Source organism: Colletes gigas, unplaced genomic scaffold (assembly GCF_013123115.1).
Source record: "Colletes gigas isolate AHSC1104 unplaced genomic scaffold, ASM1312311v1 Colletes_gigas_Sc00001, whole genome shotgun sequence".
NCBI lineage: Eukaryota > Metazoa > Arthropoda > Insecta > Hymenoptera > Colletidae > Colletes > Colletes gigas.
In genome coordinates, this window is record NW_025106630.1 from 6,084,719 (window position 1) to 6,110,590 (window position 25,872).

Genomic DNA, 25,872 nt, shown 5'->3' on the forward strand with positions numbered 1-25,872 from the left:
TTAACCCCTTGCCATACAACATCGAGTCAGATTCGTGGTACATACCAGAGTTGAGCAAAATGTAATCTGATTACATTTGCCACGATACGATTACGTGTAATTGCACTGTAATCACGCGGTAATTACGCGATAATTAGACAGTTATTGCACGCTTTAAAGATTTACGATTACGATTACTCCGCGTTCGGATGGTAATTACCGTGCGATACGAATTATGTCTCCAACGCGATAGAAAATTCAATCACGCTCTTTGCAAAATAAAAATTTATCACTCGGCACTTCCGCTTTGGAACTGTTCACTATCGTACAATGTACTCTGCAGCGAGGATCGAAATCCATTTGAACGAATTCAAACTTAATCAAACTGCGATTAATCACATATTTCAATTTAAATCTGAAGAAACAATTTTTAATTAAATTTTTTACTTTCGAAACGATTCAGTTGTGGTTTAACGCAAAGTTTAGAAATTGTATGTACTGAAAAGAAAATCGTAAGACAGACGGATCCTTAATTAATAGTCTTTCCTCGATTTGACGAGCAATATTCTTCGGAAAACAGGATTCGTCGAGCTTTCGTCGGTAATAAAAGTACCAAAAAAGGATGAAAACACGGCTCAGACTCGGTCAATTGCGATCCCTCCGCGTACAACGATTCGTGACCCTTCAAAAACCGTGTGGGAAGCGTACTGCGCAGTCTGGCACGCGGTATCGACATCGTTTCCGGTTTTCCTTTATGCTCCCGCCGCTTCACCGCGGACGTCCGCGACCAACAATGCGGCCACGGCAGCCTTTTGTCCCTCTCTCATTATTTTCCTACACGGTCGCGAATGCAAGACAACAAAGACACTTAAAAATAAACCGGCGGACAGACGCATTAATTAATGTCAAAACGCAATTGTCGCTTTAATTATGTCTAGCAGTCTGATACGCTCGCCTTTCAATGAACTGTTCGTATTTTCGTTCGGATCTCTGGACCCCGACGAAATATTTAACCCTTTATAAATATGTCTCTCGAGTTACGTGATCGTAAATCAGTATTTTCAAAGACTGAGTTTATTGTTTCGCCTCCGTGTACCAATGTGACTATGAATAATATTTATAGAATTAAAAAAAATATACTTGTACACTAATTGCATACCTGAACCGAAGGATTGCACAAAGTATAGGCATTGAAGTGGTACCACATATAATATAATTACTATTCGAAAGCAACGTACAGCTATATTCTGTTATTAATCTATTCCAACAGCAACCAATGGCATATTAAAAAGGTACAATTTCGAAAGACTCTGGATTACCACCGAGTTACGAAGGCTATATTACGACGTTATGTCATCGTTACCATAATCCAGTCGTCTGCACACAGTGCTCTTTCCAATTTTATCCGCTAATTGATTCCTTGCCGGAATCGATTAAAGAAGAAAAAAACTACCGTAGCTTTTAATAGAAAATACTAATTATCCTCTCGTGTTCTCATTGTGTGAGATCTTGTAATTATTCACGACTTTCATCGGATCTCCCAACGTCATACGTCTATCTATCGGATAACTGACAGAGGGCATTAATCGATGTTGCACCGAGTTTGTTCGAATAAAAAGTGCGGAGATGTTGTAATTAGAAGGGAACGGCCTGAGGAGATCGAGAAAGGAAACGTGCCTGGACGAAAGGATTGAAAAGAGGTCTAATTTTAGCGTCCCTTCTCATGGATGGGGGTCAGTTGAGAAACTATTCACTGAATTAGTATTGATGGACAGACAGCTGTAGTGTGTGCGTAAATACACGTGAGTTGGGATTGAAATTCATTTCTAAAGTTGACGAAAATGGTAATGGAGCTCTAGAGACCCAGAAAAATGAGCTAGTATACCTCGTTTGTGGCTATAGATCGCACCTCGACGATGTAAGAAATACAGATCGCGATCGAGGAAGAAAGGAAACACGAGTGCCGCGGAGGGAAACAAAACTGCGTTCGAACGATACGTCATCGCCTCGGTCTTGTTATTTTTGTTCTTCCGCAGCAATGAATGGGCGTTCCAGTCGATTGGAAATCGATTGGAGGAAGATGATCGACCGCTCGCGAATAAGAAAACGGTTGAAACCGTACCGATTGATTTCATTCATCCAACAGTGCCCGCTCGATTCCAATTTTCGAACTCCTCCTCCTCGTGTCTTCTTTAATTAACTCATTTCGAGCAGAGAATTTCCGAATACGAATCGTTAACTGGCCCGATCGATTAGCCTACATTTTTCAACCGTCTGAAATTGGCAGAGCAATAATAAGGAAAAATTAATTTGGAGCAAGCGGAGCCAGCGAAATTGTGCCTGGAATTTTCGTTGAAAATGAACTGGCAGAATTAATTATTCCATCTCTATCGATTCGCGTAACTGACATTTTCATGAAGACTTTACGAAGGATTTTTATCCATGTTTCGAACCCGTAAACACGCATTATGAGTCAATGCTAGGAAAAATAGATCTTCCAGTGTATTCGAAGATCCGTACTGGAAAGGTTAAACCCTGTTATCCACGTGTGACAATATCGACCGACGACTGGCGGTCTTATGCTTGTTAAACGTGTGTTCTGATCGCAAACTTTTCGTCGGGTAATCCTTCACTCTTCGACGTAAACTGGGTCGTCCTTTCAGCGACGAGATTCCTATCGAAGAAAGACCCGCGGTGTAATCGACTAACCGAAGTTAAGCTTTCCGTTGTAGAGATTCTCTAAACGTACGATGGAACCTCCATTATTCAAACTAACTGGGAGATAAAATCGGTAACTAACGCTTATTTTTCCTGACGTTGACCGGTTCATACTCGAGGCAAACGAATAAAAATGTTTTCTGGACGCGTTGGTCGATATATTACGTTCGAACAGTGAAAGAAAAAATGCAAATAATATCTCGTGAACTACAGAGTATCTGTGAAAACGACCGAATGAGAACGTACTACGAAGTCTGATTCGAGTTGACGCGAAATACTCGACGCGGTACTTTCGTGGGTATATTTGGTGCTATTTGGAAAGTTGGATCGCGTTGATCCTCCATGGATCTTCCGGGCTGAGCTTCGCGTTAGCGTAAGTGGCTGTTTCCGGAGGCGCCCTGAACGAGGAAAGTTCCGAGTTCGTTTCGAGAACAAATGCAGAACTGCGTTCGACAAGCGTGTCTTTCTGCCACTTCCTCCGGCTTATTTGACCTCTCTTCTCCCTTGCTCTCTATTCTGTTCGTTTTACCGCCAAACGAGACCAATTTCTTGATTCTTTGAACGCGACGAGAGACTGTCTCGCAGCTGTGAAATCGTCGCGCAGACTAGTTCTCAACTCCGTGTCCGTGAAACATTCGATTGCATCTCCGACAATTTATATTCGTTTCTTCGTCGAGTCTGTCGGTTACTCGGTTATCTAATTTCATGCTCGAACTCTCGGTTCTCATTTTTCGAGGCTACCGATCTCCTTCGCGAGGCATGATTAATCCTGATACGAAGGAATCGACGCTCTCTATGAATTATTTCATTATACTATTTTCTGTTATATATTCAAATAACACACCCTGTACCCCAAAGTTTAAGACTTTGGTCAAGTTGATAAAATTCCAGTTCCACGATTTAACAAAAAAGTTGTAAAATATGAATCATTTTATTATACTATTTTCTATCGAGTGCACGAAAAGAGCTTATTTTTAAAACTCCCTGTACCCCAAAAATTTAAGACTCTGGCCAAGTTGATAAAACACGTAATATTTCTTTTACACGTGCGCCAACAATTAGTTATTTATGTGCTAACAGAATCGAGCGGATCGTAATTTGAGACAAGAACGCGTGTGTACAGACGAAGCGCTAACGAACATCAACGGGAACCTATTTCACATTTTCCAGCAGGGATTCATCCATCTCCGCGCTTTCGCCGTCGGCTCTCATCCATTTTACTCCATCTTCGATAGCACGGCATCCTCGATTTACTTTCATCGTATCTTGCACCGCGTAATAAAGATCCATCTATTTCTGTCGTTTCTCGTTCTTCGCATCCCCCTCGTATTTCATTTTCGCCACCCCCCTCTCGACCTCGCCCCCTCTTCCATTGTCGTTTCTCGCTCCGTCCTCCCCCGCGCTGTCCACTCCAATAACCGCTTCTGTTTCCTCCACCGGTCGGATCCTTCGTTCGCGTACCAGAAGAGGACTTGAATAATGATTCCAGACCGTCCGAATGGACAGCTTTAGGGATGACTCGCATAGTTTCGCCGGCCAATTCGGCGAACCGAGAGCTCGATGCCACGCCGCAGGTTCATTAACCGACCTCTCTCTCTCTCATACCCCCTTTACCCTCTGTTTTAACCCCTTCGTTAATTAGTCATCTGCTCGTGCACAATGTTCGCCAGCCCTCGCTTGTTTTATGCAACGGCGCTCGTGCCCTCGAAAATTGCATCGTACCTCGAATCACCGAAATCATCGGTCGTACCGAATGTGCCAGTGTGCGTGGACGTGTGTGCGTTTTATTGTCGTGCTAGGGATAATGAGCCGGTTATTGTTTCCGAGGCGGAGGGCCCGATAACCGTCACAGAATTTATTTCACCGAGGAATCAAAAAATGTGGGTGCAAGAAAAATGCAAAGCAGTGCTTCTTTGCTCATAGTTCGTTCGATCTTTCGAATTTTGTGGAAGTAACAAATTATTATCAAAGAATCAAAAAGGGTGAAAAGTGACTAGGCGATAAGTAAGAGAATTTTAGTAGAAAAGAGCAATTATTAGAGAGACTTAGATTATACGATAACCCATAACCATCTCGTTGTATAGGACGGACGTAATTATGAAATATGCGGACTCGTGGTTGAACGTGTATTGATTGAATGGAAAATATATGAGGAACAGAGGTCGTTTCTCTGACCAAACTCAAGCACGAAGAAACTACTAACCACGCCGGGGGCCAATGAGAGGGTCGATGAATTCCTTAAAATTATTACGCCACTAAATAAGCCTTAACGGTTCCGAAACTAATTGCTAATAACCATTAATAGTTGACGCGGCTATAAACGTGTACACGGCGGACCGTATAAAACAGGTCACCCAACTTTTAGGCGATGGAGAAAAAATGGAGAAAAAATATTCTAAAATCGAACGTCGATCGACGCTGATTAAAAACAAGAACGGAACGCTTCTGACGGTATTTTTCTCGCGAAGAGACCGGTAAACGCGTTCGCGGAGAATGCGATAAAGTAACGAATGCAATCGGATTCCTCGGGTCCATTTCACGAAACTGTAATCCACTTGGAAAGAAACCATATTGAGTGCGTTTCGCAACTCCAATCTAAGGACGCTTCGAGTCTTGCTCGAATCTCGCTGGAACGAGTGATCAAGGGGTTTGTAGTCTATAATTTAGTTGCGGTGTATCGCTTTGGCGGATTCTCAGAGCCAGTCTTTCGCCGTTTCAACAAAATAATTACGGGTCTGACCGATGTAAATTGAAACGGCCAAGCCGACGTCGTTTGCGTCTGGCCGGCGACGGAAACGGGGAAATTAATTAAAGCGCGTGGGATCGAGACTTCCGGGCACGGTGGCTGAGTCGAAATTCGGCGATCGATTCCCAGGGATTAGCATCCCCGCAGATCCAAGACCGCATAAAAGACCGATACGATGAATTTTTTATGGAACTTGAGTGGATTGGTTTTCAGTGAGACGTTTTCGGGCGAATCCCGTTGATTTTCTGGCAACGGAACCACAGCATCGCGGACCCGAAGTCACGAGCGTTCGACCAAAATAACGATTCCGACCTCTCCTACCTTCGAGACGATAATAACAACGGTGTAAAGTAGGATAGATAAATTTTAAGGCTCCGAAAGTTTGAAATTTTATTGGATATTTCGGAGTGTCGAACGTCGCGAGAGTACCGAGTTATGGAACACCGATAAATCCTTTACCGGGGCCGTAATTTCTAATCCTAAGTGCCGCCCGTAAACATTCTCATCCTGGGAGTTCGTAATCCACGAAACAGAAGGAGGTCTAATCCCCCCGTGATAAATCAGAGAAAATGCACGTGAATCGCGAATCTAATAACTCCTCGACATTGTACAGAGTATTCCAATTGCTCTCGATATTAAATTCCCCGAATGCTGGAGAAGCGAGGATCCCCATTTACAATATCGTACTTATTTTTATATTACTCCTTGTATCTCGTCGCGTTTCAGGAATCGAGTTCCCCCCGCTATTAACGAACACGTTTCTTCGAGAGTTTTGCGAATGGTTCGCCGTTATTAAAACGGATCGTGATGTTTTTACTCCCTTAACGGCCTCATAAAATCTTCAGCTAACGACAATGGCGGTATTCGCATATTTTACGCGACGGAGAATATCCGAAAATACCCATACACATAAACATGCGTCTTCGTTCGACGCGCGGTTTTATGGTGTCTCTAAATTTTCGCCGATAAAATCCAGGAAATTTACCGCCCGGGCCGGGCTAAAGCACCTGCCACGCTCTTATTCCGCGGAAAAGTGGCCCTCGCTCGACCAATAAGGAGAAATCGGCCACCAATAATCGATGAAAAACATCGAAAGGTATGCGCGGGGATATTACGAAATAACGAGAATGGAAAGTTTGCCTGCGTTCGAGTTAAAAAATCACAAATAAATTAGATTACTTCTTTCTCGTAATAATTTTGAAGTTAAGCCACTACCTCGTAATTCTGTAAATTATTCTTTACGCGGCTATGGCATTCGAGAAATAAAAAACGAACGTGGGCGAGAAAGCACGATTTTCAGTGGGACAGGGAGCGCGTATTCGACAAGGAATAATCATCGAGAATGGGACAATGTCGGTGGCAGAATCGACCCGTTTCGGTATTGTTGTCACACGAATCAACCACATGCTCGTCCGATGCACCGTTATTAAGAAGACATCGATTCCAATCCCTGAAAATTCGTCCCCGATACGCGAATCTGCCCTCGATTCGCGGCTCATTGCAACGACGCTAATCGTTTTCAAATGCAAGACCCAAAGCTACAAACTTAACTCGAAACACCTGAGAAATAAAAATAGTTGAAGCTTTTAGATCGTCCCGATTTAAGAATTTGTCCATTTAACGAGCGTAATTTGTTCGTAACTAGGATCGATCGACTATAGTGCACTCGTTTACATGTTACAAGATGAACGAAGAGAAAGAATAATTGTTGGCTGGTATAATCGACCGAGAGACTTTTTTCTTCCGCGCTTTCAAACAAATTACGACAAACGAACACATACGGGCGGCACGAATTACGCGTTTGCGCAAGCGCGATTCAATTAGCAAACATCGTAACAGGACGAATTTGCGAGCCGCTCGGCCGAAATCGAAGCAACATTGTCGTTCTGTTATTTATCCGACCGACAAATAACCTGGGTTTTTCGTAATTACCCAAACAAAGCCGATTGTTCCAGAATTCGATGGCTCGTGCACGCACCTCCGCGTGATTAATTAAATGTTCAATTATCACCCCAAGTGACTGCGTTTATTCGTTTACATCGCCGGACCGCGTTCGACGCATATTCACTCGGTAACGCGGAAATCGAAACGACCGGCTAGGCGACCCAAATTATTCTGTTTAGTTTGCATCAATTACATATCAACTCGTCCCTCTATCGCCCCCCGATATTGCAATTAACCCTAAAGTATTCCAATGGGGTTTGCCGGACCCCCGGTCAACAAACATTACTTTATAAGTAGCAAACGCGTAGCTCGATCTGTCAATCTGCCACGCAATTTCGTACTGAGGAATCTTTTTCATATGTCCATAGATAACAGAGATAGTTAACCCTTTGCACTCGACTACCCGCTCTAAAGGAACAAAGAATTTAGATGTACCCTCTAAGGGAATACAATGATATTATTGTTTTATATGGATCAAAATACATAAGGAAAGAATGTAAAGAAAGATATGTTTGCTTGGATATTTACTATCTATTTCGTAAAAAAATGTGTTTGAGTTAGTAGTAGATCGAAGAAAAGTCTCTGAGAGTAAAGGGTTAAATTCTTCATATTGTATAACATATGTAATGTATTTTAGCGATAGAAACGTAGTTGCGAAGGCCATATATTAACGAGAACCGAGTTGATCGGGAGGGCCAATTCGGTCGAAGCATCGCGAGAGGATTCGCGACTATCGTTGCTGAAAAGTTCGTATAAATCCAATGGGACACAATGACCTTTCAATCGGCTGCTTTTCGGCCTTCCATGCTTCTTTGGATCGAGAACACGGATCGTAGTATTATTTCGTTTCCTTGGAAAGAAGTATTGCTTTCGCAGAGATCCCTTTTCCTGCCTCCGTAGGAATAGACGGCGCCCCGACGATATCGAACTTTCTTCGTCCCGATCGAGGGATAATACTCCATTGAAAGTGGTATCGGCGAGAAGTATAAGAAGCGGACCGGGAAGCAGCCATTTCGTCGCTATTTTATTGCGAGTATAACCCGCTACGCGGAAACTCGGGGCTTTTGGAAAAGTTTAAAAATTAATCGTCACGCTACTGTCCACGGGTAAGTGAAAAGCGATGGAAATTTCATGAATTTCTCCGTCCAAGAAAGGCGGCGCGGATTTTGCGTTCGCGGGTCGCAAAGGCTTAGAAAATAAATCCGCGGGGCGACGAGATGGGATCGTAACCGGCGAGATTCTCGATCTAACGGGAATGAAATTCCAAATTGAAGTTGATGTTCGCGCGACGAACGGTAATCCTTTCGTAATGGAACGAATGTTCCTTTTCGAGACCTCTAATCACCTCGTATCGGGATCTCGCCATCCATTCGTGTTTCCACAAAGTATGATACACACCGTTTCGCCGCGAAATGAGAAAAATGATGCTCGCCGGGCATCGGTACACGAGTAATAAATATAATCACAGACGGTGGAACTGCTACTATTTCAAGACCCCGACAACCTTTGATCGCCCAGCTCTATCTCTTTCGAATTAACGAGATAGATCCCTTGTTTGAACCGTCTGGCTATCGACGAAGCAAGTTTTTACATATTGTATACCTCCTACATGGCTACAAATTAACTTTGAAGTCTTTACGAAAATAGATATGATTCGTCAAAAGCCAAAGGAATTTGTCGTCTTTTATTAACAGCAAAAGTAAAGTTCTCTACGATGACACAAACGTTCAGACTCAAAATTTTTAAGTTTTACGCGATCCGTAAAGTATTAAAAACTCTCGTGCAATCTTGTTGCGTGTCAACAATGTGAAACGGGAGGAAAAGCGTCTCTTTCCGACGCGTGGCTGCGATTCTCGTCTCTGGCCCCTTATCCGGCGCGATCCAAGTTCGCATTAACAGCGTCGCGGTCGCGTCCGCGTCACAGACGGCGTCGAATTCATGTCGCGACACTCGCGTCTCCGTCGAAAGCTTCACCCTCGATCCCCGACTCGAAAGTCCGCCGGGGAAATCCCATTCGCTTCGCGCGAGCCAAACAAAGGCGACGGAAGCATAGTCTGGCACTTTTCGCCGCGACCTTTTCTGCACGCGTCCACTCTGATTTCATGAAATGCAATTTCGCGGTGCACGCTACCCGGCGACGCGGTTGTCCACGCGTGCACCACAATGCCTCCCCTGCGTTTCACGGAACGACCAACGTTCACAGAATTTTCCACATTCTCTGACACTCGAGCGTTCCAACCAAAACACACGCGTGTTGATACGCTCAAGCGTTGCACCAGCGCTGCTTAACCTTTTTATGCCCACGACACAGTTTAGGAGAAGATTCTTAACCTTCTCGGGGCTCACGACACAGTTTAGAGGGACAAAAACCTGGCACGGTTCTCGATCATCCTAGAAAAACTAGCCACGGTAAAACTCCGATTATACGAACCAGAACACGGTCGTTTGGAAAATAACTCTGTTTCTCGATCGTTGTGAAATAAATACGAAAGCTCAGCACGATCAAATATTGACATTAATAGTTCGATAAAATATACAGGAATCAGTGTTCCACTACGAGAATACTAACGAAGTTAAGAAGCACAGAAAATAATAATTATTTTCGAGCCTGAATTCTGAATCCTGCATACACCTTGTGTAAATCTATTTGGTAAATTTCCATTTCACGTTGAACAACGGGAACTTCGAAATATCGGTAGGTACCTGATCTTTGTCAATTCAATTCCTCGAAGTTCCACGATGTTTGGCATTACTTCCCCGTCTCTCTACGACCGCAATATCTACGTCATCACGGTAACTAATTGAGTTGCACTCCGCACAGATTTTGCCCCCCGGCCGTGTCAAGCACGTTAATTCAATACGTGTAACTTTTATGTTATAACTTCCGATGGAGTTCGCGCGCCTAACTTTCGAGTTTCCAATTAAATTTAAAATTCGATTATTCGCGAACGCCTCGCGAATTTAAAACAGAAAAATTACAGTGTTTGAAACTTCAAATTTCTTTATTACGGACTCTCGCTTATTAAATTGCCACTGTTTCAGAAAACAGTTGAATAAATATCGAACGTTTCTCTCTATTTTACTTGTAGTCTTCTTATAACTCACCATGCGATCCCGACTGTACGAACTATAGCGAGGGACTACTGTACGACAATGCCTGACGCGCTTTTAAGTTAGGAGACCCGAATATTAGTTCCAGAATTCCGAAGAGACCCGAAGAGACCCGATCAGACCCGATTGGAGTCAACTCTAATAATTGCATCGAAACGAAAGAATGCAGTTGCAACGAGATGCGATATCCGCGTTTCCACAAACTCTTTCGTCCATCCGTAGGCTTCTCTCCTGCCGATCCGTCGTAACCACTTTGCCGAGTCCACGAGTGCATTTCGATGTGAGGTCGGAAGCAGCTTCCGCGCGGGATTAATTCAAAGCCCGTTCGGATTGCAGTTCGCGCGTGGACCGCGATCGTTCATCCTGCGCCCGTGTTGCACTTCGTATATCGGTGGATGCAATCCCCTCGCGCGCGTTCGAGATTTATACATGCGTCGTTCGTGCTCGGCCGAATTTACTTTATTCGCCTTCATCCACGATCCCGGGGCGCGGAACGTTCTTTGATTCCTACTAGCGAAATGCAGCGAGCTTTTAAACTCGAAGTTTGCCAATTAAACACGCGTCTGTTGTTTGCAAAATATACGAGGTCGCGTTTCACGAATATTTATAATTTATGCGTACCGGGCGGGCATACGATCGTGACGTATCTAATCTGAATCAGAGTATAAAGTTTGATCGATGGAACGCGGAAAAGATTTTTAACGAGCAATCGAGAACGAATTTCGCTGAAAGTGATCGCTTTAAAATTTGAAGTTTAAACGCTTTGTCTTGTACACGTTCGTGCAGACTCACCCGATCGTTACTGTTCTTGTTTTCGTACCCGCGTGCCAATTCTGTCGTGCACGCATTGTCGCCTGTTGGAGAATTCGATCGAATCGACGGTCCAGCCGCATTATCCACTTCAACGCTGGGACCAAAGCCGAAATTGAAGTTTTGAATTAAACCATCCGGATGATCCGTCGCGTCTGGCTCGCTTTAAGGCTCGTTTGCAATTTCGTTGCCAGCAAATATGTCCCGCCTCCCCCACTCCCCGACCCTCTGGTCCGTTGCTTTAATCTGAAATTATGCTCTCTCAAATTAGTTCGTCGATCCTCTTCTTACTCATCGATGGAACGAGGACAGGTGAAAGGTCAGACACTCGTTCCATGAAACGTACAACAAGTGTTATTTTATAGCGAATGGAACGACGATAATCTGTTGAAATGTTTCGCGTGTACTATCATGGAAGAGCATCGAAGCATAGAAGAATGTTGGAAAATTTAATTTTTTCTTTTAACACATTTTTATCGAACCAAGCGGATAACTATCGTACTGTTAAACTTTGACTATTGCCTTTCGTTGATCATAGTTAATATTTCGCAAAATTTATAGCCAAGTCCCACTCGATTCGTTCAATAAATACATTTACTGTTCGCCATCAAACATCGACGCAATATAACCGCCCTCGAAAATCGATAGAAAAAAAATTGTATTCGAAAATCCCCCAAAAGCTTTATTTTCGATTTCCTGCGACGCGTAATCTTTCCGGTCTTGTCGCGTTGTTCATCCTGCGCAATACCTTCAATAAATATATTTCCCCGTCTCCCATAAAAATCGATCAATATTCAAAACTGATCTCCCCGAAAACAAATTTAAAAAAAGAATTGATTTCGACGACCTCCCAAAAAACTTCGTTTCCTGTTCACTGCGACAAGTAATATTTCTTTTCAGTCGCAGCGTGTTTAATAAAGAAATCGTCTCCCATCGAATGACCGGTATTTAAAACCGTTCTCGAGAATGAGTTTAGAAAAATTGTATTCGAAAAGCAACATCCCTTTTCGTGTCGCGTCGTTGGTCCTAGCCGGTACGTCGAATAAATACATTTCCTCGTCCTCCATCAAAAACCGACACCGCTTTGTCGCGTTTTAAAGTAATTTTCCCATCCCTTCTCTTTCAACCCTCACACCCGCTCCTTCCTTTGTTCCGTACACGATTAATTCAACGTCGCTCCGATGCGATTTTCATTCGGTGAATTTCGTCGATGTAAAACGGTCGCGTGTCGCGCGCAAAACTACGCTCGGTAAAGTTATTAATATCGCGAGAAACGCGGTCGGGAAATCTGCGGGGGCTGCAAGTGGTACGTTTTCGGTGTCGACTCGCCGCGGAGCCGTAATAATGGCCGTCGGTCGATAATCTCATCTGGTGAACTTTTACAATCTCGACGCAGGAGTGGACGGTCGAAAACGCAACGTTACACGTGGATGCATTCCGTACACGTTCCTCGAGTTTATCTCGGTAAAAGTGGGACTGACATATTGGGATCGTTCTAGCCGTCTAGTCGCATTTATGTACCCCTCGTGTCGGCGTGCCGCGCCAAAACGATCGTCCTCCTTTTTCTTGCTCTCCCTCTATTTGGTTTCCGTTGGCTTCGCGCGACGCTCCTAACCCAATCCCCCCCGACCCCGTCTTTTTCATCCCCTAAACGTCGCGCGTACCACGTTCAACGTAAACTCCGACGGGATTATCATATTTGTTTATTTATGATTTAATATTAACGTAAAGCTCTTTTGGATACAATAAAATGCAAATACACCGTACGAATATAACGGAAATTTTACATTATGAAATATTGCTGCGAGGAATAGCCTGTCATATATTACACTGGGCTGAATTATGCGCCGCTGTCCGCGACAGTAAGCTACGATCTGTATTCATATACTTATACCAAATTATTGCAAATAACCGTACACGCGACTTTGATCGTTCCAGATTGGATTTTCTTTGAATCGAAAGTTGAACGAAGTATGTTTGACTTTGGAGTGTAAAAATAAGCGTTTACGTGTCATCTAGTCATCGAAAAGTCTTATATTACTTAATATACTTATACCAAATTATTGCAAATAACCGTGCACGCGACTTTGATCGTTCCAGATTGGATTTTCTTTGAATCGAAAGTTGAACGAAGTATGTTTGACTTTGGAGTGTAAAAATAAGCGTTTACGTGTCATCTAGTCATCGAAAAGTCTTATATTACTTAATATACTTATACCAAATTATTGCAAATAACCGTGCACGCGACTTTGATCGTTCCAGATTGGATTTTCTTTGAATCGAAAGTTGAACGAAGTATGTTTGGCTTTGGAGCGTAAAAATAAGCGTTTACGTGTCATCTAGTTATCGAAAAGTCTTCTATTACTTAATATACTTATACCAAATTATTGCAAATAACCGTGCGCGCGACTTTGATCGTTCCAGATTGGATTTTCTTTGAATCGAAAGTCGAACGAATTATGTTTGGCTTTGGGGTGTAAATATAAGCGTTTACGTGTCATCTAGTTATCGAAAAGTCTTATATTACTCAATATACTTATACCAAATTATTGCAAATAACCGTGCACGCGACTTTGATCGTTCCAGATTGGATTTTCTTTGAATCGAAAGTTGAACGAATTATGTTTGCCTTTGGGGTGTAAAAATAAGCAGTTTACGTGATAAAATATAAAATATTGTTGAGGATATCTGGGATTGAATAGTTGGTGGAACACGATTCCATATGGGGCTGTTCGTCGAAATCGGTGGAATGTCATGCAGATCGATAATCAGGCAATATCCGTCGATGGACCGTTCCAATAATCGAAGGCAATATTTAATCGTCCACGGAACAACGTGTTACGTACCTTGCTAGCGTCGAACCGGCCCGAGAATCCTCTTGGGATAAAACGATAAGCATATTAACGGACGTTACGACAGATAACGCCGGGAAGAAACCCGATGAAGCGCCTATCGATCCTTCGACGAGTTGACGACCTAATTATACGTCGTCTAGTATTTCACTGGGGAAAGCTCATTACGCGAATCTCGATTCTAAGTTCCCCCTGAATAATTAAGGTATCAAACTTGCCCGTTGCAAGGAGTCTTTCCGTTCCTTTATCGCATTCAACCTTTGACTCTTGATTTCGCGAAATTTTATTCGAATAATTTTACAATTTTTTATGAGAATAAACGTTTGGTGGAATCGTCAAGTTTCTTGTTTAAAATGATGGAATTATTCTGTCGATCCCAAACAGGGCAAATCAAAATTCTTTTGTAAGGAAAAACAAACAACACAAAAAGAAGAATTCTTTTCCCTGTTTTCCATTTTCCGGAAACGAACGGTCTCGTAATAATTCGAATCCGTTTAGAGTTTCCTGGTTCGACGAGTGACTGTGTAAATATTGAACAAAGAGATTGAGAGAGGGAATATTCTAAACGGGGGATTTCAACCCTTTTTGTTCCAGGTGTCGAATGAAGCAGTGGAGGAGGGATCTGCCTCCCACCTCGGTCATAATTACGTTCCACAACGAGGCACGGTCGACGCTGCTCAGAACTGTCGTGAGGTATTCGCTGTCACACACTTGACATGAAATTTCTAGTCGCGTAATTATCATTCACGCGATAGCAGGGTTAGGCGTGCAATTGGGGCGAAACAATTGCAAAATCGTCGCGTGACCAACTACGCAAAGTTCGTAAATAATAATTAACATTTGCATTTTTCTATCCAGTTTGATCAGTGCGTTAAATTTAATTTCCGTTCGTAGCAGCAGGTTTAAAATAAAATTCCTGCGCGAAGATCCGCCACGAGGGAAACGCGAGAAAATTCTCGGATGCAGGTCAGAAGCGCAAGGCGACGACCAACGGAATTTCCTAATCGTCGTTCCATCGTTCCGTCTTTCCATGCCCATTACTCGCCCCCCACGCGTATTATACTCGAGGAGCACGGTGGCGATAAATCACGCGCGAAATATGAAGAACTGCGTGGACTTAAAAGGATTTTCGAAACTCTCGCGTCCGAGACAATTACGCAAGATGAAAAATGTGTGATATAATGCAATGAATCCCGCGAGAATTCGAGAACCGAACGATTTACGATTAGCTCTGTTCCGTCCCTCCTCTTCCCCGAGTATATTTTCTACAAACTTCGAACGCAACACCGGATCGAAAGTATAAAATAAAATGTGTTTGCGCGAACCGTCGTTTTCAAGGGAATCGACTTTACGATGACATAAGGTACGCCATGTGTAAACATTCTCGATTGGATTCCGTGAATTTTTTCTTTCGCCTTGCATAAGAAATCGCGTCAGTTCGGTGACCATGCAGAACGCGAACGAACGTGTACATATAAACCTGTGTATTCAAATAAAACGACAGCAAAAATAAATATCAGAGGCGTCAAAATACTTCGACGACGTTTACTGATATATTCAAAAATTCGAGAACCTAGCATAGCCTCACGGGAAACACATTTACTAAAATTACCATTCTTATGTAATATCATATTTTTCCACGGACACTTTTTTATTCATGAAGAATAAAATTAAAGAATTTATTTATATATTCTATCGAACCTTGAGAACAAAAAATCGATTCACACATTTTCCACGCAGTTTTGGGAGTTTAGAGAAGATCGTAAATATGTCCGACTTCGTCTTTCATTTTCCTCGATGCAGTGGCACGAATCAGAGATTTCCCTCGCGAACGTTCGCCTCTTAATTGAAACGCTTTTTCCACGACGTAACGTTAGGCGACTCGAACGAGATTACGAGCCACGTTCTGCGGGGTAAAAATTTTTCCCGGTGGTAAGCAAGTCTCGAGGTGGAGGGTGCACGGAACGCAGAGCAGGAAACTTATTTAAAAGAGGATCGTTGTCGTTTCGAGGGGACGCCTGCGACAGAATTACGCCACTCGATAAAATTAGAAACGTTTAATTTCTGCATGGAAATTTTCCTTAGCCCGTTACAACGTGCCTGGGAGCGAAAGTAATTATATTTTTGCCTTTCAGCGTGCTGAACAGGAGTCCCGAGCATCTGATCAAAGAAATCATACTGGTGGACGACTTCAGCGATCATCGTAAGCTTCGATTTCTCTAATTTTTATCAAAATATTATGAGCTTGATATAGGACTAGCAAACGAAATATCAAAAAGAAAAATAGACCAAAAAGGACATACTTTTTATGCTTTGAACACTTTACGTAACTTCGCTCGTATTTTTGTCATTTTCAGCCGAGGACGGCGAAGAGCTATCGAGGATACATAAAGTGCGGGTGATACGGAACGAGAAGAGGGAGGGTTTGATGAGGTCGAGGGTGAGGGGCGCGGATGCAGCCACCGCGAGTGTACTAACGTTCCTGGATTCGCATTGTGAATGCAACGCCGACTGGTTGGAGCCTCTCTTAGAAAGGGTAGCGGAAGATCCAACGAGAGTCGTATGTCCCGTGATCGATGTGATCAGCATGGATACCTTCCAATATATCGGTACTGTCCTTACGAAACGTATTCTAGCCATTGTCGATACCTTTTCGAAATTAACATCTACTTGTCTTTCGTTATTTGAAATTTTTATCCAGATAAGAAAATGTTTCGATACAATTTCTGTATATCTAGGGGCGTCAGCGGACCTGAGGGGTGGGTTCGACTGGAGTCTAGTGTTCAAGTGGGAATACCTGAGCCAAATCGAGAGGCAAGCCAGGCAAAAGGATCCCACGCAAGCGATCAGAACGCCAATGATCGCCGGAGGCCTATTCGTTATCAATAAAGCGTACTTCGAAAAACTGGGAAAGTACGACACTCAGATGGATGTCTGGGGTGGGGAGAATCTCGGTGAGTTTTCAAGATCTATTCGAAGAAATCACATTCGTAGATCTGTGTCATCGTTGTCAATTTTCTCCTAAGTGTACAAAATTCTAAATGATACTCGAAACAGTGTCTGAATGCACTGGAAAAAGAGATTACATCAGTTATAACAGGGTTAATGATGATCACATAGATCTAGGAAATCACAAATGTTGAAAGAAATTCATTTGAAAGGAGGGAAGAAAGAGGAATTTCGAAATGTGATTAAAGACGAAAGTGTTGAACCATTGAACGGGGCTTTTCAGAGATATCGTTCCGGGTGTGGCAATGCGGTGGCAGCTTGGAAATTATTCCGTGTTCGCGCGTCGGCCACGTGTTTCGAAAACGCCACCCCTACTCGTTCCCCGGGGGTAGCGGAAACGTTTTCGCGCGGAACACCAGACGAGCGGCCGAGGTGTGGATGGACGATTATAAACAGTTCTACTACAACGCGGTGCCTCTGGCGCGCAACATCCCCTACGGAAAGTGAGAACCCTTCATCAATTATATTCCCAAAACATTCGCCATTCGAGGACACGCTGTAAAATTCAATACCAAGCTTTCGATATTTTTTAACGCTAAACCTATCCGACACTTCGTGTATACCCACTCCTACCATGACAAGTCAAATGACCAGCCTTTCTTTTTCTCTTTCACGAGGCAACGAACTTCTAATTTTTCCATTATATTTATAGAAAATTGTGTTTTGAAGTTCATTCGAAAGGTAATTTAAAAATCGTACTTTAACTTCATACAGAAAATGTACAAACTACGTCAAAATTTCTTAACTGTCATCAGCTAGGGGATAAAACGCCCTTGAAATACGAATTTTGTTTCAAATCGATACCATAGTTAGTTCGAGAGAAAACAATTATTTACGAAAAACTGCTGAGATAGTAATTACGCAGACATCCTGTATAGATATATAAATTCATTTTCAATTAAATAAACAATGTATAGTACAGTCGTATAATCAATAGGAAGTGCAGAAACTACTTTGGGAATGTAACGTCAAAGTAAATTTCAAAATAAACATAGAAGATAACAAAAATTATAATAGGTAATGTGCTCATCGGATAGGGGATAAAATGCCCTTTAAAATGAGCGCTCGTACGAGTCGATAGCGTAATTAGTTCCGGAGATATAGCGATTTTAGTTTCAAGTCGATGCGGTGGCTAGTTACGGAGATATAAGGGTCCGAAGCGTTTGTTTACGTTTCATTGACGCGGGATGAATGACCACGCGCGCGTAAATAGTAGCGCGTAGTAAATTCTTGGAAACACTACGCGGAAGTAGGTCACGACAGTCACGTACGCGGGCTAGGTCACGTGCGACGCACGAGCGAGAGAGAGGTCCGACGCGCCAGACGAAGACAGAGATAGTCGAATTAAGAAAAATTACCTTTTACATAAATTGCGATATCTCGAAAACGAAAAGTCCGATCGACAAATACCAAAAACCATTTCAAAGGGGAAGCTTCGCCGCTGCCAACGGCGGTTCAGTTATGCAGAAAACACTAGTAGTTTCGGAACTGCACGCGTCCAAAGTTTGAGTATTTTTAATACACGTTTCTAAGGCGGCGAGAGCGTGGATAGTGGAATTTAAAAAATACCTCATTACATAAATTACAATATCTCGAAAACGGAAAGTCGGATCGACAAAAACCAAAAGCCATTTTAAAGAGGAAGGTTTGCTGCTTGTAACAGTGGATTGATTATTGATAAAACGCTGATAGCTTCGGAACTGCACGCACCTAAAGTTTTACTATTTTCAATAAAGATTCTCTCCTTTCATCTTTACTATATACTTCCTATATTCATCGAAAGCTAACCAGAATTTGATACCAAATTTTGTGCGGTGTTTTACAAAAAAATATAAATCGATTCAATCGGTCAGTCGACCGGTCGTGGTAGGTTTAGTGTTAAACTAAGACGGTTTTAAAAATCTCGAAGCCCACGAAGCTCGAAGCAAAATTAGCACCGATTTTCGAACTCGTTGCACAGCTAATTCCACGAGCATTGTCCTCGGACACCTCGTCGACGAAATTTAATGGAAAACGAACAATTTTCTTCGGTAGCGTGCGAGATCGTTTATCACGAACTAATTCCTGGACCGTCTTATTTCCCGCGGCGGGTCGATTTACGGCGCAGGAACGGGACGAAATACCGATAGTCGATTTCATTAAAACGCGCGTCAGCGCACGTGAGCCGTATTAATAAAACGACGCCCGTTTCGTTTTAGTATTCAAGACAGAATGGAGCTGAAGCGGAAATTGCACTGCAAGCCCTTCAGTTGGTATCTGAAAAACGTGTATCCCGAATTAGTTATACCCACCAGCGAGGGCGGTCCGGGGGGATCCCTGAAGCAAGGAACCGCGTGCCTGGATAGCATGGGACATCTACTAGACGGGAACGTGGGACTTTATCCGTGTCACGACACTGGCGGTAACCAAGTAAGTACGCCGGTTCATTATTCAAGCGGTGTGTGTTCTAAGTAAACTCGACCGGCTGGATAGTCCGCCGCGGTTGTTTTACCGAAATAACTCTTCGTTTCGGTCCCCGGTATTAATCCGTCCATTCAATTTTGCGCTTTAATCATCCCCCGAAGGATTTCGTGCCCGGATAAAACATTAAAGGATCCTCCAGACACGAACCCTCTTTTGTCTCAAAGTTACGCGAGATAATTTTCATATTTATAACGATCTATTCCTGGTTTCAACCCTGCTCGATCCGTGTCTTTCCTGATATTTCAGTTGTACAATTTTTTCAATTAATTTATCAATATACCGTCGAAAGCTATCGTTTTAACGAGGCTCCGATGACGCAGAGATATCATCTATTTAACGTAGCTATATTTGGGTCGCTGGTCGCTAACCACAGATGTTCATTTGGCCATCCGATCAATTAATAAATGAAAGAGACGCGTCCCAAATAGTATTCAATTGGTAGCCTGCAAGGACAATGGACAACGTGAGTTATTAGAGTGCTTAATTATTTTCATCGACTCCCTTTAATCGCTGAAAAGGGATCCACTTATCGTGGCTGTCACTTCCCTAAACAATACAGGAGAAGAGGGATGTTACGTTAACAGGGATACTGGCTACCGTTCGAGTACCATCTGGAACACCGTCCATTGTTCGATTAACCGATTAAAAATACGCAGTCGGGGACAAATAATCCATATCCTGTGCACGACTTCCTTACGTACCTCTAACTTCGAAGGATATTCTCATCCCTTAAATTTGAATCACCGCAACTAAATAGAATTGTAAATGCTACGATGGTTTTAAATCACACTTTGTTCCGTTTTCAGGAATGGGGCCTAACGAAGGACGGTCTGATAAAGCATCACGACCTCTGTCTAACCCTACCGGTGTACGCGAAGGGCACCACGTTGCTGATGCAAATTTGCGACGGTAGCGAGAACCAAAAGTGGAGACACTTAGAGGGTGGACTGATTCGACACTCGAGGATCCCTGTGTGCGTGGATTCGAGATTCCAGGCGCAGAGGGGCATCACCGCGGAGAAATGCGACTCGAACGCCGAGACGCAGAGGTGGCACCTCTACAATCACAATCACTAGCTCGTGACGACCGTCTCGTGAAGATCGCGATGTCGTCGCCACTCCCGAAGGACTCAAGGGGTGCGTTATCTGATCAGAAGGAGCCGTATCGATCTGATACGATCGATCGATCTCGTCGGCCCGGGATCCGGGCTCCTCGATCGAACCGGTCGATGAGCCGTACGATTCGTCGTTTCGTCGCTAAAAACGGAACTTCTCGATAAAGAAAATCGCGAACGCGACAACGAGACTGTTTCAAAGAGATTCGAATGCTTACGACGATGAACGAGGAGCAAGGCGGGAACAGCAGGGGTCGACAAGGCTCGCGAGTGAGACTAAAGAAGACTTGGAATTGAACTCCAGCGTACAGGAGGTCGAGCGAATTTTATAACGGAGGAACAGGCTGTTATTTTTTCTATTTTACTTGGTAGAGGTAGACGGCAATTTTAGACGAAGGGAAGGTTCGCCCGCAGATCCAAACGCTTTGTGAAATTTTGAAAACTGTATCGAAACCTGATAAATTTCAGGAACGCATTTATCATTAATTTACATGATCTCAAAGGATTCCCCGACACCCTTTCTCGATTACCACCACGAATATCATTCAAAAGGAAAAACCTGATAAAAAGAATACTCCGATGTATCTGTAATTTTAAGCGAACTCGAAATGCACCGTGTACTTTAATCTTCTACCGTTCGAAGTGTCGTTTAACGAACATCGAAGCGTTGCGTTTAATCGTAAGGTCGCTTCACCGAGCAGCTGAAACATTGTTCTCGACCATTTCGACGATCGACAACGATTGCAAAAATGTCGGTGCCCGTGGTCCCGTGTTTCCCATCGATTTCTCTGTTTCTCGCGGATCGATCGTACCCGACTCTTTGTTTTTTTTAGCCGACTTTGAATATCGTTAACGTATACGCGGGCCCACAGCGTCGACGTTCATTGTCTCCAATCCAAAGGACGAATCGCAGCGTGAATCGAACGCTTCTTAGATCAAAGGCGCGCGCGCTACACGATTCTCACAAAGAGATTTATTTTTGTATAACGAATTGTATACTTACTTGGTTGTGCGAATAGTTGGGAATTGCGGTGTGCTCCCGCCCCCGAGGACTCGACGCGTTACGCTCCCGGGGTCTCGTTCATCCTTAACGCGACGACAAAGATCGTCGCATTAGGGGTGAGTTTCTCTTTGATGGGATTGCGTGAAACGTCGGTGCGCAATCGGAGCGTCTACAACGCGTCGAGTTGATTAAAAGCGGGGAGGGGAAAAAGATGCGACTAAATGCAGCAATATGTAGCGAAAAGAAAAACGATCTTTTGTACACTAACACTTTTCCCGACGACAATGATCCACTGCTGTCATTTCGCATTGATACTACATACGTATATATATATATACATATATATACATAGCATTTTGTATGATACTAAAAACGCGCTCTAATTGCCTCGACATTCGCAGCTCTGTAAACGTAAGGAATTGCTTGAAGGATTGTTTTTACTTGGAAGTTGGGTAGGCGGTACGCGCTGTACCATACTGATCAAAATCTCGTGTCAAAATTGGTGCATTGTACATACAGGGTGCAGCGATAGTAATGGTTACGGATATATGGGGCGATACCACGTGAAAAACGAAGTCCGAAACTATAGACCAGTGCTTCTCGAATATTTTAGAGATACAAAATATATAAACGTTTCTTTTAACTAAACGAAAGCTTCTAACATAACTATCTATTATATGTTTCAAATAATGCGATGCAAAACATCGCGAAAATCCCAGTAATATATATAATTCTCTCAAACTGAAATTTAGAAATAGGTATATTTATCAAATACAATTAATTTAAAGAAAACCACTGACCAAATTAAATGCTTACACTACATATTGCAAGTAATGTGATACGAAACGAAAGATCACGAGGATCCATATTGTATAATTTTTCTGGCCTAAAATTTAGGAACGATTTATTGAATAAGATTAGCGTAATATTTAAAACGATACAAGAGAAATATATTTCTATCTGTTGTCGAATCCCCAACGGTAAATATAGACAAAGATATTTAAGTTATCGACACGTGAAGTGTTTTCTTACACGAGCAATCGCCCCATATGTGTTCATTCTACGAATACCATCGCACGTTGATCTGCCTCGCCTATTGAAAACGATTTTAGGCAAATATCGTCTCATCCCGAAATTTTAATTCGACGCGCTGCAATTGGATCGAAATCAGTTTGTTGCTCAACCCAGACGAAATTCCTGCTAGAGGGTAGCTTGCCTCTCTGTTCGAGAAACAGAAAAAGGTGGTTCTAACGAAATCATAACTCCTCGCTGACCATGAACGACCAAATAATTTCGATCGAATCGCGGCGCTTTTAATTCAGTAACTACCCGAACGACTTGCGAATCGATGCGCTGTAAATACTTCTACGTACTCGATTAATTAACTCTCTCTCTCTTTCTCTCCCGTCCTAATGCGTCTCCGAGTAGCACTTTCTTCGTCGTCAACGCGAACACTTTTCTCGTTCATCGCTTTCGTTGCGTGCTTCGCGAGTAACGAGACAACCATTAACCGCGTAATAACTGTAAATAATATGTTTACGATCTAAGTATAAGATAACGAAACGTCGTACTTCCATGAATCTGTAAGCTGTAAGATAACGAGCGATTCAAACCTAACGTTAAGGTAGCAGAGTAACCCGTTCGATGTTTTGATACGCGTGTCAGAGAGACGGGGACTAATTTCTGCTGGACGCGAATAAAATAAGAAATTCACTTGTACATTGAAACGAACATTTTCCAGTCTCTCTCGTACGACGCGTTCGGTTCTTGGTTAATTTTATATTCGTTGAGACAAGGCCTCGCATTCTGAAGCGCGCTGTTCCAAAACTACACCATACAAAGATGATTCTAAAATGATGTCGAACAATTTACAGTCGCATTTTACGTCTCGACATCGACCCCATATGACTTACACGCATTCTGATTACACCTTTTTACCGCTGGCAAGCCACTGTGGCTTTAAAACCATAGCAAGACCAAAATTTACCTTTCAATTCGTATTCGCGAGTCGCGTAAAACGCGCCCATTAAATTTTCGGACAACGCTTCTGAATCATCCCGCATAGCGTGTCGCAGAAATGTAATCCTTGGAAATGTGTTTCGAAAACGAGGCGAAGTGATATTGAATTTTGACATTGAGCATCGTACGTTTAATGCCAGCTATTTTCAACTTACGATCTGATATTTATTTCGAGGGATTATATTGATACACGCAGACTCGGCACGAAGAACTGATTGTTCATTTTTTTACGTTCGACTACATTGAAATTGTAACGAATTTACAATTTCTGCTAATAAAACGATCCTGAGAAATACACGGACACTTGGTTTTGGAGTCTAAATACCTGTCATCAAAGCAAACCACTGAATTTCTACGATGTATACAATGCGTATATACTTATCTATATTTACACATTTATGTTAAGAATGCGATATTATAGTACTTATAGAAAAAATGTTTTTTAATAAAACAATGGAATTACTCCGTATATTTATACGCGAGTCGTTCCCATAAAAAAAATTCACGTATCAACAAGTACCTTTCTTCATTAAGAACTTTGTGTATGGATTTAGTTATCGTGTTTCCGTCACGAAAAATGAGTCTTACAATTTTCAAGCAGTTTTTAAGACTTTGCACTACGTTTTTTCAATCCTTTTTTAACTTTCTTCTTAAATTCATTTAAATTTATATCGTTCTTCTGCTCTTTGCTTTCTTTAGACTTCTCTTCTGGCGGTACGAATGCCTGTGCTCTACGTTCTTGTCTCTTCTTCTCAGCCTCTTCGTGCTTGATGTCTTGTTCCCTCTTCCTCTTGGCCCTCTTCTGTTCCTCCTTCAAGAAGTATTCACCAGACGCTATCATCTTGTCTATCTTGCTCTCCTGCTGTGGCGGTGGGAACGGCGTATAAGGTTTCTTCTCCTTCTTCTTCAGAGGTTGTTTCCGTTTACTGACGTTCTTGCTGTTGAACTTTGGAAGAAACCTCTCCCAATTCTCGTTCATTAATTTTGGATCTTTTGCCAACTCTCTTTTAATCATTAATGCCTTAACATTATAAATTGGATGGATATTTTTCATAGTATCTTCCACTATACGTCTGACTTGCTGAAGACCTTTGTAAGGACCTAACGCAGCCACCGTTTGTCCCTGCACGAGTACATAACAATTTGTAAGCAGCTCGATAGATTTCAAGGTACAACCATTGGGACCGATAAGCCTCTGACGCCGCTTGACAAACTTTTCTCTGTTTCTAACCAACGAAGATATTTTTATGATATCCGAACCAATGTCATCCTGCAATACTCTGGTAGCTTGCTCGAAAGGAACTGATCGCGACAGAAGCTTAATCATGTCGCGAGCTTTGACAATAATATAAGGATCCCACGTTTTTCGCGTGGTTTTGACTGTCATACTACCTTCGATGAGATCCAATTCTGCCTTGACCGCATACTCCTCCAATGCTTTCTGAATCAGCGGCCAGTGTTCTTTCAAGTATTTTTCTCGGTATTTCGGGAACAACGTCGCAAACGAACTCTCTTCCAGCAGACGATGAGGATTGTCCTTGGGTGTAAAGTTCGGAATTTTCAACGACCACGCATTGTCCACAGGTCCTGTTTGCTGTGGACCGTCTTCTCTATCAGAGTCACTCATTTTTCACGTCTGCACTTTTTACTCTTCGATCATTACACCAAAGTCACAGAAAGAAAGCGTCGATGAATGTTCATTAGGTTATGTTCACTTCTTACAAACAAAGTTACTATTCTTTACTTCATTGATATCGTTCTTGATCAATAGTTACGAACACGCTTTCAACAATCGATTCATGAAAGTTGCACGTGAATTCTTAACAGTGTTTTGAGTTCGAATGTAGGTTATAATGTTAATTAGCACACACGCCACAGACCACGCGTGGAATAGATTCACGATGTGTCGTACGATTCGTGGCCACTAGAGACCTCTCGTATCAGTTTCAAAGTTAACGACAAAGTTACCAACAAGAATATAAAGCAATGAGTTTTAATGTAATCTGTGAACGTTTTTCTATGTTTTATGCGCAAAGATACGATAATAGGATCGTTACGTCGGAAATAGAGACGGAACACGTTATCACTAGACGGCAGCCGGCGC

The 25,872-nt window shown here is 42.7% G+C and overlaps 2 protein-coding genes across 2 annotated transcripts in view; one reads left to right on the plus strand and one right to left on the minus strand.

Moving 5' to 3' along the window:
- Positions 1–20,708, plus strand: part of LOC122396603 (polypeptide N-acetylgalactosaminyltransferase 2) — a 48,026-nt gene extending 27,318 nt beyond the window's left edge. Inside the window, exons 4-10 of the mRNA XM_043395160.1 lie at positions 14,755–14,853; positions 16,296–16,363; positions 16,518–16,769; positions 16,899–17,114; positions 17,393–17,612; positions 19,368–19,578; positions 20,439–20,708. Coding sequence (XP_043251095.1) covers positions 14,755–14,853; positions 16,296–16,363; positions 16,518–16,769; positions 16,899–17,114; positions 17,393–17,612; positions 19,368–19,578; positions 20,439–20,708 — 1,336 coding nt within the window. The remainder of the gene's footprint in view (positions 1–14,754; positions 14,854–16,295; positions 16,364–16,517; positions 16,770–16,898; positions 17,115–17,392; positions 17,613–19,367; positions 19,579–20,438) is intronic.
- A 2,047-nt stretch (positions 20,709–22,755) lies between these two features.
- Positions 22,756–25,748, minus strand: LOC122395412 (KRR1 small subunit processome component homolog). The gene has a single exon (XM_043392962.1). The coding sequence runs from the start codon at positions 25,393–25,395 to the stop codon at positions 24,373–24,375; it is 1,023 nt and encodes a 340-aa protein (XP_043248897.1). The 5' UTR covers positions 25,396–25,748; the 3' UTR covers positions 22,756–24,372.
- Between the last annotated feature and the right edge of the window lie 124 nt (positions 25,749–25,872).